This window comes from Sciurus vulgaris (assembly GCF_902686455.1).
Source record: "Sciurus vulgaris genome assembly, chromosome: 8".
Taxonomy (NCBI): Eukaryota; Metazoa; Chordata; class Mammalia; order Rodentia; family Sciuridae; genus Sciurus; species Sciurus vulgaris.
Genome location: NC_136468.1, coordinates 12161835 through 12179806, shown reverse-complemented (window position 1 = coordinate 12179806; position 17972 = coordinate 12161835). Strand labels below are relative to the sequence as shown.

The following is a 17972-nucleotide window of genomic DNA, read 5'->3' as shown; positions in this document are numbered from 1 at the left end:
AAGTAGGAACAAAGTTAATGTCTTTACTGAAAATATTTGACTTTACTGCCCATGCTCCATTCCTGACTTTCATGGCAGTTTTTATGTCACTCACACCTGACGCTCTCACGTTCTGCTTACAGGTGACTCATTGTCAGGGTCAGTACAGGCTGCTCTGCGAGTCCACAGTGGGTTTGGTACTTCCTATCACCAACCTTCTATTTTGTATTATTTTATTTTGGAACATTTCGTAAAAAGAACAATTCTCAACATAAACACACATGTCAGGCATTAGTGTCAGAGACTTAAGGAGAAATTCTTTTCATGAAGCATTTCAATTGCACAGGCCATACGTAGGCAGATGCTCTGTTCCATTCATCTGTCCCTGCCTTCAGCTCAATTTGCAAAATGCAGGCAAGAGGGAGTCCTTCCTTCACGTGCTCATGTCCAACGAGACGAACCACAGCTATGTTGCTCTTTAGTTCTGTGTTCTGAAAGTGCAGCTTCAATTTTTCACTTTTGAGGAGACAGAAATATCTCAAAATATACATGGAGAGGAATGCTTTCAGTTTGTTGAGTAAGAGAATAGAGAACCCCAAATAGGTAAAACAGGATTTCACTGTTTATTGGAGCAGCTTAGATGCTGGCAAACAGGGAACGGAGCTGGAGCTGGGCCCTTGCTGAGAAGTGGTCCCACGTCACATGTGCCCAGGAACAGGAGCTCAGCGGCACTGTCTGCGGACTGTGGAGCAGGGCTTTGGTCCTCAGCTGCCTGCGCAGCCCTGGGCTGAGAGGCTCTGATTGTCTTGATTGTATAGGCAAACGGAGCAAATCATTCACAGTTTTCTGTTAGTTAATTGACGTCATTGGAAAATGGAGGCTTGGGGAGTTAAGCACAGCTGAAAAGACTAAGCTCTGGTGCCTGATAGGAGGGATTAGGAGGGAAGCACCCTCTCTGGCCCCCAGTCCATTCTCCATGCTTAAGAACAGGCAGCAAAAGTACTGAACTGGACGGTGAGCCCAGTGCCATATGAAGGTGTGTCAAAATTACCCAGATGGCTCCTTCATTTGGCTTCAAAAGGCTCATATTTCCATCTTACTTATTTACTGTGAGTCCTTCAAGGAACTCCATGTGTGCATAAAAAGGCTTACATAAATATTAACCTTGTGAAATCAAGACAATAGCCTAGTAAGTAAATAACAATTTCCATTGCTTAAAAGTAATCAGCTCATTCATCAGTGAAACATAGTAAAGAATGAACAGCAAACATCCTCTTTTTGTAACATATTTTAGCATAAAACACAGTATGATAATTACTACAATTTGTAAAATTAAATTATTTATAGAATAGAACTAGATTGTGGATCAGATAAAAATTCTTCTTTCCACAATACATTTAACTTTGTAAACTCTTTGACAAAGATTTTGTTTGTGCATGAAAATGATGTCAATAAAATTGTAATTTCCATGGCATCAGGTTTGGAGGAAGACATGAGGGAAGAGTCTAAAGATGGTGCCCGGCTCTGTGAAGATGAATGAGATGGCATTTCTGGAAATACTTCCTTGGGTTTGCTCTTCATCAGGCAAGAGAGTTGCAGTGTTGACGGTTTCCCCTTCAGCTCAGAGGCTAGTCTGTCCTGGATCCTCTGTCTCTGCCCTCTCTCCCTACTGTCTCCCTTCTCTGCTCTTCTCTCTTATTTTTTACACTCCAGTAAAATGAAGGCAACTGATGAAGATATAGAATTGTTAAAACTCCACCATATTACCTCTAAGCTTTAACTGACCCCCTGAGATGAGATATGTCCTTCTTAAGTCATTGACCTGTCTCTCTGGAACAGTAGATATCCAGCATTTTGGAATCAGCTTTTTATCTGGGTCTGATGAACGATCTACAGACTCACCCTGTATACGAGATGTATTTTGAAGTTATCCAAGCTATTCAGTTCCTTCCTCTTATTCTTCCTTCTTTCTGCTGATTAAAAATACATTTTTAAATGGAACGGGATAACCAGACGTGGGTGAGTGAATTTATCCTCCTCGGACTGTCCAGTGACTGGGACACTCAAGTCTCCCTCTTTGTCCTGCTCTTGGCCATGTACCTGGTGACAGTGCTGGGGAACTTCCTCATTGTTCTCCTGATCCGACTGGACGGCCGGCTCCACACTCCCATGTACTTCTTCCTCACCAACCTCTCCCTGGTGGATGTGTCTTATGCCACAAGCATCGTCCCTCAGCTGCTGGTACACTTCCTCGCGGAACACAAAGGCATCCCATTCCTGAGCTGTGTTGCCCAGTTATTTTTCTCCCTGGCCTTGGGTGGGATTGAGTTTGTTCTGCTGGCAGTGATGGCCTATGACCGCTATGTGGCAGTGTGTGACCCCCTGCGGTACTCAGTCATCATGCATGGGGGACTGTGCACTCGGTTGGCCCTCGCGTCCTGGGTCAGTGGCTCCATCAACTCTCTCATGCAGACCACCATCACGTTCCAGCTGCCCATGTGCACAAACAAGTATATTGATCACATATCCTGTGAAATTCTAGCTGTGGTCAGGCTGGCCTGCGTGGACACCTCCTCCAATGAAGTTGCCATCGTGGTTTCTAGCATAGTGCTGCTTATGACGCCCTTCTTCCTGGTCCTCTTGTCCTACATCCAGATCATCTCCACCATCCTGAAGATCCAGTCCACACAGGGAAGGAGGAAAGCCTTCCACACCTGTGCCTCTCACCTCACTGTGGTCACCTTATGCTATGGTACTACCATTTTCACCTACACCCAACCCCACTCCAGTCCCTCTGTCCTTCAGGAGAAGCTGATCTCTCTCTTCTATGCCACCATGATACCCATGCTGAACCCCATGATTTATAGTCTACGGAATAAGGAGGTGAAGGGTGCCTGGCAGAAACTATTAGGACAGTTTTCAGGGATAACGTCAAAACTGGCAAGGCGATGACTCAGGCGCATCACTGGAGAAGAGAGCTTCACCTCTGTTCTCCCCACCCAACTCCATGTGACAGGCATCAGCTGCATTGCCCTGGCAACCAGGAAGCAGATGACGTAACGCGTACTGGTGTGTTATGTGGGAGGCTGAGCGCGTGTTGGGTGTGGGATGTGGGAGCATTCTGTCACAGCAGGGTGGTCAGCGGAGATAAGCATGCTGGTCTTGGACTCACCTCCCTCTCTCAGTCTCCATCCCCATGGCCTGAGATGTGACTCACCTTTTTGATTTGTCATATTGTTTCTAATTGTGAACTTGTGCATGGACCTTTCCTTGGACCACTTGTCCTTAGCAGACACATTTTGGAAAAGGTTTAGCTGTTTCCAGTGGAGACAAAATGCATTTTCACATTTGAAGTCTCACTTAGAATAATGCGTGGTTATATAGCCCGTGCGGTCACTGCGTCAGTCAGCGTTCTAGGAGGGTGTTGCTGTCAAGGCTGATGGAAATGTCCTTGTGCAGCACCCACTGAAGGTGGATGCAATGCCGTTCTCTGAGTGCTGCAGGTAGTAAATGGAGAAAGTTGAAGGTCTTTTGCAATAATTGGTTTAAAACAAAGGTAGTTTGCACGCAAGGCAATTGGTGGTCCAAGGAATACCAGGCATGGTGACTCAGGAGGCTGAGTGAGGAGAATCACAAGTTCAAAACCAGTCTCAGCAACTTAGAGAGTCCCTAAACAACTTAGCAAGACCCTGTCTCAAAATAAAATATAAAAAGGACTGGGGATGTTATTCAGTGGTTAAGTGCTACTGGGTTCAAACCCTGGTGCCAAAAAAAAAAAAAAAAAATCTGATTTATAGTTAAATTGGTACCCATGCATCTACAAATATTTACTGCCACTTTTACCAAGATATGAAAGTTTACTGTTTAAGTAGAAAATTACAGCTATATTAATTATTACATATTATTTTCACCAACAAATACTTACTGTGGTAAAATTCTGAACACTTATAAAATATTTTTATATACGCATTCTCCTCCAAGATTTTTGATGACCAGGGGAATTAAGAGAAGCAACAATTATAGTATTTTTTAAGAAAATCACATGAATGAAGTTCAGTAGTTCACTTAGCTCTCTGTCCTAGACTCCCTAACAGAGGACCTTTAAAAAAAAACAATCCTACAGATAAAGAATAAAGATCCTATAGAAATTTTATGAACACAGAATTCCTGTCCAGCTATAAAGTAAATAGCACATGAGGGCGAAAATAAAAGTTTTCTAGGAATGCTGACTCCTATGTGTCTTTCTGAGGTTATAACTTTAATTAAAGGAACTGAAATTCAAGAAAGCACAATATGACTGCATACAAAAAATGACCTGAGAAATCTCAGAGAAAAAACTAAGTCCAAGTTAAAATAGGAAGTCAGTTGTTTTTGAGAATATCTTCAAAAAATAACAGTGTGCATACACCAACTAATACAGTTTCTAAGGAGTTAGATGTCAACTAACATGATACATAAAATGGGCATCTTTACTTCCAATGAGGAAAAAATAAAGACAACAAGAACCATCAGGAGAAAACAGAATGAAAGCTCACAAATTCCAAGTGTGAAACACAGCCAAATGTGGCATGATCAAGAAATGAGCAAAGAAGCTGGGGTATTTTTTTCTGTGAGACATAATCTTGTGAAAGAGAAACGTGATTCTAGTTCCACAATGACAGGTTCTTTTTAAATTAGAGCATTATAATTACACGAAGTATTTGGGTTCATTTTGACAAAATATGCATACAGGGAGTTTTATTTCAATCCCACCCCTCTGATTTCCCTTCCCTCCTCCCTCTCCATGCTTCCTCCTCTCCTCTACTGATCTTTCTTGCTCGTTTATTTATTAATTTTGACCGGCCTTTTCTTTTTTCTTTTTTTTTTTTATTGTAAACAAATGGGATACATGTTGTTTCTCTGTTTGTACATGGCGTAAAGGCATACCATTTGTGTAATCATAAATTTACATAGAGCAATGTTGTTTGATTCATTCTGTTATTTTTTCCCTTCCCCCCACCCCTCCCACCCCTCTTTACCCTCTATACAGTAGTTCCTTCCTCCATACTTGCCCCCCTCCCTAACCCTAACTCTAACCCTTCCCTCCCCCCCATTATGTGTCATCCTCCACTTATTAGTGATATCATTCGTCCTTTGGCTTTTTGAGATTGGCTTATCTCACTTAGCATGATGTTCTCCAATTTCATCCATTTGCCTGCAAATGTCATAATTTTATCATTCTTTATGGCTGAGTAATATTCCATAGTATATATATACCACAGTTTCTTTATCCACTCATCAATTGAAGGGCATCTAGGTTGGTTCCACAGTCTGGCTATTGTGAATTGAGCAGCTATGAACATTGATGTGGCTGTATTTCTGTAGTATGCAGATTTTAAGTCCTTTGGGTATAGGCCAAGGAGTGGGATAGCTGGGTCAAATGGTGGTTCCATTCCAAGTTTTCTAAGGAATCTCCACACTGCTTTCCAGAGTGGCTGCACTAATTTGCAGCCCCACCAGCAGTGTATGAGTGTACCTTTCTCCCCACATCCTCGCCAACACCTGTTGTTGCTCGTATTCTTGATAATCGCCATTCTAATTGGGGTGAGATGGAATCTTAGGGTAGTTTTGATTTGCATTTCTCTTATTACTAGAGATGTTGAACATTTTTCCATATGTTTGTTGATTGCTTTTGACCGGCCTTTTCTACATACACATGCAGGTGGAATTCTTTTTGGAACCTTTGTATATGTATGTGACACTCTGTTTGTTATATTCATAAATTCGTTTCAAATTCCTTCCCCTTTCCCTTTATTCTCCTCCCTCTTCTTCTCCCTCTTCTGCTCCACTGATTTATCCTGTAGCTTTATGAGATCCTATACCCTCCCCCACCATCTTCTTCCTCTTATTTTGCTCTCTCACTTATGAGAGAAGACATTTGGTTCTTGATTTTCTGAGTCTGGCTTATTTCACTTAGCATGATGTTCTCCAGTTCTATCCATTTTCCAGCTAATGCCATTATTTTATTCTTCTCTACAGCTGAGTAGTACTCTATTTGAAAATAAAATCTTGTTCGGTAATTAATAACATGAACATCATTGAAAGTTTTTCTTTAAAAAGACATAGAATGTAAAGTCATAGTTTTTTTTTAAATAAAAAACCCAAGAAGACCCATATATGGTAGTTGTGTATGATGTCCCCAAAAGTCTTTTTAAACTATAGTTTGACCTTCAATCTCCCTTCACTAACCTTGAATTATTATTTTTTTAATAGAACTGCATTGTTTGTCCTACTTGGATTTTCTGTGCAACCTGGATTTTTTGGTACTGTCCTGGTAGAATAGTTTTTCCTTCTTTTGACCATACATCTCCCCTTACATCTAGAACTTTGGTGAGGTTTAAGTTTACTTTTTCATGGTGGTAGAACTTCACAGATGATCACAATACTTCTAGCAGGAATTGCATAATGTTTGGGCTCTGTTTTTCTAGGTTTTACTGCAGTTATCACATTGCCTACTCCAGAGTTTCTTAGTGGGAACAAATGTCTGTGGATATTTGCATCTGAACAATTTGTTATTATGAGGTCTATCCCATGCATTTTAAGGATATTGAGAAAAGTTCCTGACTTGTAACTAATAGATAGCAATAGCACTCCCACTTGCAGGCAAACATTTCAAAGATTGCTTGCAGGGGTGAACTACTGACCTAGCCTCATGAATTTGTTTTGTGCTGCAAGATGGTGATATATACCATCTTTTATTCCATATTATCTGAAATACATTTGTAAAATAGAAATTTCCCTCTCACAACTACTTCCTGGGGATATAGTTGATACAGGAAAGGAAGAAAAAAATTTGATTTTTCCCCTTTCTTTACTATTTTTAATACAGCACATCTGATGATGCTTTTCATTATCATTAAGTAATCATCAATCAAAATTTATTTGATCTATCTTCATCTACTGTGATTTCATCTTTATCGATGTTCAAATGTCCCATATTGATGAATGAGCATCTTTGTGAGTTTCCTATTGCTGCTATAAGAAAATACTATAAAATTTGTGACTTGAAACAACACATGATTATTAACTTACATTTCTGGAGGTCAGTGTGAAATAGGTTTCACTGGGCCAAAATCAAAATATCAACTGGGCTGCATTCCTCTTTGGAAGCTCTAGGGGGCAGTCTGTTTCTTATGTTCCCTCCTTAGATGCTTCCATTCCTTGGCTCTTGGCCACTGCTTTTACCTCCAAGGTCAACAGCACAACAAATCTCTCTCTAGGGGACAATGGCATTAAGAGACCACAATCTGAGTGTCTCATTCAACTGGCTGTTTGGAGTTGGTGCAGCCACTTAGCAGAGGAAGAAGCTTAGCAGAGATGATAACTGAGTGAGTCCTGGCTAGTTGGAATCCAACTTGCTGAACTAATAGGTATTCTCCATCTTTGCTGCCACGACCACTGGTGTGCTCAGGGAAAGTGGTTGTCTGACACCCAAGGTAAGTGAGTGTGCTTGTCCACTTGGAAACTGACAACCCTTTTCCTGTGGAGATTTTGTCTTGAACAGTCACATGGGATGTACATGAATTTAATCCCGTTTTTCTCTAATCCTGTGTTTCACTAAATCCTCTAAATGCTATCTTCTGTCCAGTCAAACCACAAGAAATGGACTTGAAGTCAGTGCATTTCCTGGCTTCAGAGCTTCTCCCTTCCAGAAAGGCAATGTAAGATTCCTTTGTATACCTAATAATGTTTTCTTATAAAAATCAAATGGTCTTTCCCTTCAAGTAACTCACAGCCCAAATGATTACTGGTAAATTGGATTTTGTAATTATTGCGAATGCATTTAGAATTGTTTTAGTTTTTTGCATTTTAAAGTAGATAGCAAGTACTCAGAATATGATAATTGAAATGCTTCAGGTATTCGTCATATAATATAAAACAACATTTAGTCAACACATGGAATTCTTTGAGTTTTTGAACCTAATGTTAAGCTAGGATTAATAAATAATGCAGCCTATTCCCTTTTTTTAACTGTATACTTGTAGTAAGTATAAATTGCAAATAGTAAAATCTATGCTGTTTTTGCACAATTCTGTGAGTTTTGAAAGACGCATTCAATCAAGTAAGTATCACTACAATCAAGATATTGAAAAGATTTTTCATCCCGGACTCTTGTGCTACTTTGAACTCAATCCATTCATTTGAACACCAGCCTCTGGCAATCACTGATCAGATTTCTGTCTATATACTTGCCTATAGCTAAATATAGTTTAAATAGAATCATATAACATGCATGCTTTAAATGTCTTTTTTCCTTTAACATAATGCACTGGAGACATAGTCACATTCCATACTTGTCATTAGACTACTCTTCTTCTACTGCTTTGTAATATTCCATTGTATTGATATGCCATGATTTGTTCATTTATTATTTTACAGTACACTGGGATCATATTTGATACTTATGGATGAAACTGTTGAAAGTTCTTGTTTTTATTTCGTTTGTCTGGAATCCACTCTTATGTCAGAGTTGGATGGCAGGTGGTATGGTGAAGGCATGTTTAAGTTAATAAGAACATGCCAAATTGTTTTGATAAGTGTTTTACCACTTGGATTTGCATCAGCAACATATGAGAGTTGTAGCTATTCCACCTCACAGAGGACACTTGTTAGTGTTATCATTGTTTTAAGGTGGGAAGAGGCTTCTCATTATACTGTTAATTTGCGTGTGCTTAAGGACTAATCATGTTGAGTACATTTCCCTGTGTGTTTCAGCCATCTGCAAGCCTTTGAAGGGATGTTTGCTCAAACCTTCTATCCAGTTTTCACTGTTACCTACTCTCTATTGGGTTCTGAGGATTCGTTAAATATTCTGGGTACAAGTATTTTAGGAGAAATGTGTTTTGCAAACATCTTCACCCGATCTGTGGTTTGTCTTTTTATTCTCTTAGCAGTGGACTTTCAGGAAGCAGAAGTTTTGATTTTGAGGAAATTAAATTTATCCATTTCTTTCATTCATAGGTCATGATTTTGGTATCTTATCTGGGAAATCTCTGCCTAATTCAAGGTCACAAAGATTTTCAACATCATTTAAGTCTCCTTAACTGTACATTTAAACCTCTCATCTAGGTGTTTAAGTCTCTGATCCATGTTGAGTTAATTTTTAATTATGGTTCAAGGTTTGAATGCAGGGTCCTTGTTTGAACATAGAACTCCAATTGTCCATTCATATTTATTCAAATGTCAACCTTTTCCCCAGTACATTTTCTTTGTACCATTCTGAAAATCACTTGATCTCATGTGTGTGAATAAATATCTGGACTCTTCAGTTTATCTGTCCTTTTACCTGTACCACACTGTTTTGATTACTGTAGCTTTATAATAACTTTTGAAATCAGGTGGTATCAGTTGTCCAATTTTAGTCTTTTTCAAAACTGTTTCAGTCATTCAACATTGTTTGCCTTTCTATAAAGTTTAGAATCAGTTTGTTGATTCCTATAAAAATTCCTGCTGGAGTATTGATTGGTCTTGCATTGAATCTATGGATCAGTGTGATAAAGTATTGATTTTTAAAAAAATGTTATCTTCCACTTTGTGAATGAAGTGATTAATTCCTCATTTATTAAGGCCTTTGATTTCTTTTATCTGGTTTATAGTTTCAGAATACACATCTATCACATATCCTAACAGATTTATACCTTTTTTTTTTTTTTTTTTCTAGTGGTTCTTGGGATTGAACCCAGGGCTCTCCTACATGCTTATCATGTGCTCCACAATTTGTTAGTACTGAAAGGTAAAAATGAGTTTTGTGAATTGATCTCATAGGTAGTGATCTTGCTAAATTCATAATTAGTTTTAGTAGATTTCTATGAATAAACTGGATTTTTCTATATAAATAATAATGCCCTCAAAGAGTAGAGACAACATTAATTCTCCTTCCCAACATGAATGTTCTTTATTTCTGTAGTCCTACAAATCTAATGAGGGCTTTTATCACAGTGCTAACAGGACTGGTAGGAAAGGACATCTTTGATTTATTCCCTATTTTAGGGAATAAAGTACAATTTAGTAGGATTTCAGTTGTACGCTTCTGTAGATAGGATTTATCAGTTTGAGGACCGTTCTCTTTTCCTGGTTTTCTGAGAGTTTTTTTTTTTTCGGGAAAGGGTGATGAATTTGGGCACATTTGGCAGGAGGAGGGAGGTGCCTTCTGTCTGTCCAGGGCACCTGAGATGGCCTTCACCTCCACCTGGACCAAGATGGTATCTTTCTCTGTTCTCCAACCCCTGAACCTCCTTCTGAGTATGAGACAAAGTCTGAGGAGAAAATTTTGAGAACAGGCGTGAACTCCTCTTTTATCAGTGGGTCCTCAGCACCCTATACCCATAGGACTTTTCAAAGCTGTACTTACTGGCTTATAAGGTGGCTCCGTTTCATCTCTTGCTCTGACCCAGGTAAGAAAGAACCCCTAGCCCATGTCTCTCGGAGATACTCTTGCTTCTTAAATTTCATGCAACTCAATTTTCCTGAAACCTCAACTTTCTTGTTAGTTTAAGAATAATTACAGTATTATGGATTATCAAATTTTTTCTTCTTTTACAATGAAAGCAATGCCCTTTTCAGCTTTATACAAACTAAGTGAAAGCTAGAAGTCCAATTTCTCTTATTTCCGTTTAAACAGACTTTATATTTTAAAATAGTTTTATGTTCTCAGCAAAAATGAACAGACTATAGAGTTCCCATATAGCCTAACTCTCTTCATACACAATCTCCCCATCATCAACATCTACCATCGGAAGGGTGTCCTTTCCACTTGCTTTCTAAGGCCTTTGTTAAAAGACAAAATGGGGAATATGTACTAATTTTAACCTAAGTAAACTGCAGCAATGACAATGATATGCATGCCGAGGAATTATAAACCAAGCAAGCTACATTTCTGGGAGAATCTGGCTCAAATCATATGCATAATTCCTAGGATGAAGTCATTTGTTAAATTCATGCTACTCTTTGCAATACCAAGGTATAAGTTGATAGTGCATATTGGTGTGCCTGTCACAGCGATTCTCTTTTTATTAGTGCAATATAGTTATATACAGTGGAGTTCATTTTGGCATATGAATACAAGCATGGAATACAGTTGGCTCCCTCTCAATCCTCAGTACTTCCAGTGTTCTTCTCCCCTCTCCTCCCCGGCTTCCCCTTCCTCTACCCTCCTGGCCTTCTTCTATTTATTTATTAATTCTTATTTTAACTTGGTGCTTTATGGATATACATAAAGTGGAAGACACTATGATAGATTCATACGTGTACATGACATTACTGAATCAATTTCATCCCACCGTGCCTCCAGTTTTCATCCCTCCTCTAGCCCTCCCTCTCTCTGCTCCACTGATTTCCCTTCTATTCTCATGCAATTCTACCTCACCCTTTTATTTCCCTGATTCTTTCTCTGTTCCATATATGAGAGAAAATAGTCAACCTTTGACTTTTTGGGTCCTGCTTATTTCACTTAGCACAATGTTCTGCAGTTCCATGCTTGAGAAAATACCAAAATTTCTCAATTCATTATATATATATATATACCAAATTTTCTCGATCCATCCATCTTCAATGAGCACTTGGATTAGTTCCATAATTTGGCTATTGTGAACTATGCTGCTATAAACATCCATATGCATGGATCATGATAGTACTCTGATTTTAGTTCTTTGGCAGAAATACCAGAGTGGGATACCTGGATCTTACGATGTTTCCAATTCTAGTCTTTTGAGGAATCTCCAAATTGCTTTCCTAGTTGATTGCACTGATTTGCAGCCCACCAACAGTATATTAGTGTGCGTTTCCCCACATCTTTGCCAGCATGTATTTTTATTTGTATTCTTCATTGCCATTCTAACTGCAATGAAATGAAATCTCTATGTAGTTTAGATTTGCAGTTTTCTGATTGCTAGAGATGTTGAAAATTTTTCACATTTTTTGGGGGGTGGGCATTTGTATTTTCTTTTTTGAGAAATATCTGTTTTTTTTTTTTTTTTTAAACCCATTCATTGATTGGGTTATTTGACTTTTTGGTGGTAAGTTTTTTTGAGTTCTTTGTATATTCTACAAAGAATATTTTCTCCCATTCTGTAGGCTCTCTCTTCACTCTCCTAATTATTTCTTTTGCTCTGCTGAGGTTTTAAATTTTAATGCTGTTCCACTTATTAATTCTTGGTTTCATTTTTGTGCTTTATGAGTCTTATTAAGGATGTCAGAGCCTGCATCAATATGTTGGAGTGTTGACGTTATGTTTTCTTCTGGCAGTTGCAACATTTCTGGTATAATTCTTATGTCTTTGATTCATTTTGAGATGACTTTTACACAGGCTGGAAGTTAGAGATCTAGCCTCATTCTTCTACATATGAATACTCAGTTTTCCTATTACTATATTTTTTTAAAAGGCTGTCTTTTCTCCAAGGAACTTTTTAGCACGATTGTCAAGAATCAGATGACTATATCTATGTGGGTTTGTGTCTGTGTCTTCTATAGATTCCAATATTGTTCATGGCTGTTTTGATGCCAACACCATATTGCTTTTGTTACCATAGCTCTGTAGTGTATTCCAAGATCAGGCATGTGATGTCTCCAGTATCACTTTTTTTGCTCAGGATAGCAATTCTAGTTCTTCTATTCTTCCATGTGAATTTTAAAATGGTTTTCTTTTTCTAGTCCTGAGATGAACATTGTTGGTATTGTGATGAAGATTGCTGTGAATCTACCTAATGCTTTTTGATAGTATGGTCATTTTGATAATATTAATTCTGCTTCTCTGGGAGTTCTTTCCAACTTCTAAGGTTCTCTTCAATTTCTTCCTTCAATGTCCTGAAATTTTCTTTGTAGAGGTCTGTGACGTCCTTGGTTAGATTTATTCCCACATATTTTTGTTGTTGTTGAGAGTACTGTGAACAGAATAGTTTTCCTGATTTCTTTCTCAGCAAATTCATGACTGGACTATAGAGAAATCACTGATTTTTGTATGATTATCTTGTATCATGTTACTTTGCTGAATTTTTTTTATTGATCTAGGAGTCTTCTGGTGACTTCTTTATGTCTTTAAATATAGGATCATGTCACCAGCAAACAGAGATAATTAGACTTTTTAAAAAAAATCTATTTGCATCCTTTTACTTTTTTTCTCTTGCCTGAGTGCTCTGACTAGAATTTTAAGACATATATTGAAAAGGAGTGGTGAGAATGGACATCTTCATTTTGTTCATGATTTTAGAAGACATAACTTTCAGTTTTTCTCCATTCAGTATGATTTTGACTTTGAGTTTGTCATATATAGCCTTTTAATATTGAAATAAGCTCCTTATTTTCCTAGATTCTTCAGCACTTTTTATATGAAAGGGTGCTGGATTTTGTCAAAGGCCTTTTCTGTATCCATTGAGATGTTCATTTAATTCATGTCCTTAATTCTGTTGATGTGGTGAATTACATTTATTAATTTCATTTGCTGAAGAAACCTTGCATCCCTGGGGTGAAACCCACTTGATCACAGTATACTATCTCCTTGATTTGTTCTTTAATGTGGTTTGGTAATATTTTATAAGAATTTCTGTTGGTCTATAGTTTATTTCCTTGATTTATCTGTTCTGGTTCTGTTATCAGGGTAATATTGACTTCATAGGATGAATTTGGAAATATTCCATTCCTTTCCCTTCCATGGAATAATTTGAGGAAGATTGGTATAAGCTCTTCTTTAAAGGTCTGGTAAAACTTAACTGAAAATATATCTAGTCATGGGATTTTCTTTGTTGGAGGGCTTTTTAATTGCTGTTTCAATCTCTTTGCTTGGTATTGGTCTGTTTAGTTGTTATTTTTTTATTATTTTTAATATTCTATTTCTTCTATTCAGATAGGTCATTTTTGTCTAGAAATTTGTCCCTATCATCTATATTTTCTAACATATTGGAGTATAAATTTTCAAAATAGTTTTTAATGATCCTCTGGATTTCAGAAATATCTTTGGAAATATATATCTTCTCATCTCTAATTTTGTTGATTTGTATCTTCTCTCTCTTTTGGTTTATCAATCTTGTGTATCTTTTCAAAGAACCAACTTGGTTGTCTTGATCGTTTGTAATTTTATTCTCAGTTTCATTAATCCGATCTCCATTCTTAATTATTTTTTGTCTTCTGCTGATTTTTTAATGAGGTCATTATTGCCTTTTTGGGTCTGGAGGTGTAACATTAGATAATTTATTTGGGATTTTTCTATTTTTTTCTTGGTTGTTGTCTGTTTTTTTTTTTTTTTTTTTATGTAGGTGCTCAGTACCATAAACTGTCCTCTTTTAACTGCCTTAATATTGTCTCAGAGATTTTGATATATTGCATCCCTATTTTCATTTGTTTCTAACAATTTTTGTTTCTGCTCTGATTTCTTCTATGCCCTATTCTTTGTTCAGAAGAGTAGTATTCAATCTATTGTGTTAAAATGCTTTCCATTTTTTATTTTGTTATTGATTTCTAATTTTATTCCATTATGATCTAATAGGATACAAGGAATAATCTTTTTATTATTATTGTTTTTATATTTGCTAAGACTTGCTTTGTGTCCCAAAATATGATCCTAAAACATGATCCATGTCATAAAAGGAGTTTTCATGTGCAGCTGCAAAGAAAGTGAATTTGGTTTTTGATGTATGAAATTTCATCTAGATATCAGTTAGGCTCATTTAATTAATAGCATTTTTTAGTTCTGAAGTGTATTTACTTAGTTTATGCTCAGATAACCTATCTATGGATGAGAAAGGTGTGTTGAAATAAGCTAGTATTATCATACCGTGGTCTAATTGAGTATTTATATTGATTACAGTTTATTTTATGTAAATATGCACACCATTATTTGGGGAATAAATATTTTATACCATTATATGTTAAAATAAATATTTTAAACCATTATATGTTATGATTAGATGATTCACTTAACCAGCATCAAGTGACCTTTGACTCTTGTGATCGATTTTAGTTTGAAGTCTACCTTGTCAGATATGAGAACAACTACTCCTGCTTATTTTCAATCTCCATTTAAATGCTGTATCTTTTTCTATCTTTTATCTTCAGCCTGTGTATGATTTTGCCTGTAAAGCGAGTCTCATGTAAACAATGTGTAGTAAGGCCTTGTTGTTTAGTACACTTTGCCAGTATGTCTTTTGATTGGAGAGTTTAGACCATTTACATTCAGTGTTATTGAAGAGAGATAATTTTTATTTCCTGCCATTTTGATTTACTTATAATGTTTAATTCAGACTTGATTCTCCTTTACTTGATGATTCTTCTAGTGAGATTCATAAAATCACTTGTCCTTCTGTTTGTTTTGCCTTTCTTCTGTGTATAATATTTCATTAAGTATTTTCTGTAGTGTTGACTAAGTGGTCATGAATTCTTTTATTTTCTGCTTATGTTATATAAACTTATTTCATCTTAAACTCTGACGGATAACTTTGCTGGAGATAGAAATATTGGTTTGGCACCTAATATCTTTCAGGACTTTGTACATGTTATTCCAAGCCATGGTGACTTTTAGTGTCTGGTCTGAGAGATCAGTATGGTGCAATTGGCTTACCTCTAAAGGTGAACTATTATTTTTATCTTGCAACTTTTATAATTCTATCCATGTTCTGTATATCAGGCTTTTTAATTATAATGTGTTTTAGAGAGGCTCTTTTTTATTATCTTATTTGGGGTCATAAATGAATAAATACCTCTTGCATTTCAATTTCCTTATTATTAAGGTTTGAAAGTTTTTCTGATATTATTTAATTGAAAAGCTGGTGCACTTCTTTAGTTTGTATCTCAGCACCTTCTTCTATGCCTGTGATTCTTATATTTGTTCTCTTAATGTTATCTCAGATTTCTTGAATATTTTTGTCATGGTCTCTTAACATCTTTTCTTCATTTTTGACTTTATTCTCAATATTATATGCTCTTTTTTTGAGACCTGAAAAATCTCTTTTCTTTGTGTTCTAATGAATTGGTAATGCTTTCAAGTGAATTTTTAATCTGATTTATAGTCTTTTATTTCCATGATTTCTGTTTAGTTCTTTTACATAATCTCAATTTCATTGTTGAAATGTTCTTTCACTTTCTGTATTTTTCCTCTTAGTTCATTCCTTACATCTTATTTTAATTCATTGAATACTGTTTTAAATTTTAAATGTTGTATTTATTTTCATTTAGCTTTTAATTGCAAAAGAAATATGTGAAAAAATCTAATGCGAAAGTATGTTTTCCTTCTGGTTCTCCAACCCAAATTCCACTCTCCCAAAGTAACTAACAATAATGGTTTGATATACATACCACCAGGATATTTTCTATATCTAAATAACACATATAAACTCAAATGAGGCCATGATATGCATATTATTTTTCAATCTACAATTTTCACTTGACTTTATATATATCAATATCTTTCCATGTCAGTATAAAATGAACTAAAATTTTTTTGCAATATGTATTACTTTTTTCCCATATTTTTCTTTTTTAATTGTTTAATTTGTTCTAATTAGTTACATGACACTAGAATGCATTTTGATAAATCATACATAAAAGGAGTATAATTTCTCATTTTTCTGATTATACATATTGTAGGATCACATCAGTCATACAGTCATATAAGTAAATGAGGTAATAATGTCTGTTTCACTCTACTATCCTTTCTACCCCCATACCTCTTCCCCTCCCTTCACTCCCCTGTACCTAATATAAAGTAACTCTATTCTTCCTTAGCACCCTACCCCTTATTGTGAATTAGCATTTCCATATCAGAGAAAACATTTGGCCTTTGGTTTTTTGGGTTTGGCTTATTTCACTTAGCATGATATTCTCTAGTTCCATCCATGTACCAGCAAATGCTATAATTTCATTCTTTAAAGCTGAATTATATATATATATATATATATATATATATATATTCAGTTTATACTCAAAGGTCTTAAGATCAGCATACTATAGAGACACAGCCAAAGCAATGTTCATAGCAGCTCAACTCACAATAGCTAAACTATGAACACTTTAATTTTGAACTTTCTAAAAGATTTATCTGACATTTCCTCCAGAGTTGTGTCAGTGGGATCAGTAGATGAAGTTCTGTGGGCTGTTGGGGTGACTTGTTCTCTTGCTTTTTTATAGTTTGTATTTCTGCCCATTTGTTGTGATGATCCCCTCTTTTACTTTTATTCAAGGCACTATTTAGTGAGCTTCTCTCTCTTAAGTGTCCCAGTCTGGGCGAATATATAAGTATTGATACTATCACTCGATATGTACCTTCTGCTGTGCCCAGTATCCTCCAGCACTTCCAAAGAAAATACTGAACTCTGTTAATTGCAATCACTTCATAGTAAAGCCAAGTACTAAAAAGCCTCAGGGGAAAAACTTATTGAAAATGTTCTTTGTAATTCCTCTAATCCAAGTATATCATTCTTGATTAAGTTGAGAAATTAGTTATTAAAGGCAGTAAAATTACTATGAAAATATAAAAGAGTTGAAAAGGGGAAAAGGGATACACTGGTCAGACCAAAAAACAAAGGTTCAAGAAAAGAGAGAAAATAATATAAGCTAAGATAAAAAGAAGAAAAAATGTGAGTGTTTGAGACAAGGGCAGTTATTACAGGAGGGAAAAGAGAGGCTATGAGGAACAAGGATAAACCTGAGGTAGGAAAGTAAATACAGAAAGTGTGATTCCAGTCAGTGCTTTAAAGCATTAGAAGAAATACAGGCAATTGGGTTGAGGGCTCCTCTATGGAATAATAAGGGAGCGTCTATTGATTTCATACCAAAAGTAATATCTCCAAGATCAAAAGTGGCATTAGAGCTCTTTATGATACTCCATTCTGAGCTACTTGAGGTAGAAATATTTCTTATCAAGTCTTCCTGATTTGGATTTCATCAGTACTTGGGACCTTAGAAGATACCAACTGCTCCTCAGCTTTACCTCTGTGTTTCCCTGGATGTGCAGGTAATAATCACACCAA

At 36.4% G+C, this 17972-nt stretch overlaps 1 protein-coding gene across 1 annotated transcript; it reads left to right on the top strand.

Moving 5' to 3' along the window:
- Positions 1-1974: 1974 nt before the first annotated feature.
- LOC306668937 (olfactory receptor-like protein OLF3) lies at positions 1975-2931 on the top strand (the record flags this gene model as incomplete). Its single annotated transcript, XM_079152654.1, has 1 exon — positions 1975-2931. The coding sequence occupies one exon, from the start codon at positions 1975-1977 to the stop codon at positions 2929-2931; it is 957 nt and encodes a 318-aa protein (XP_079008780.1).
- Positions 2932-17972: the final 15041 nt, after the last annotated feature.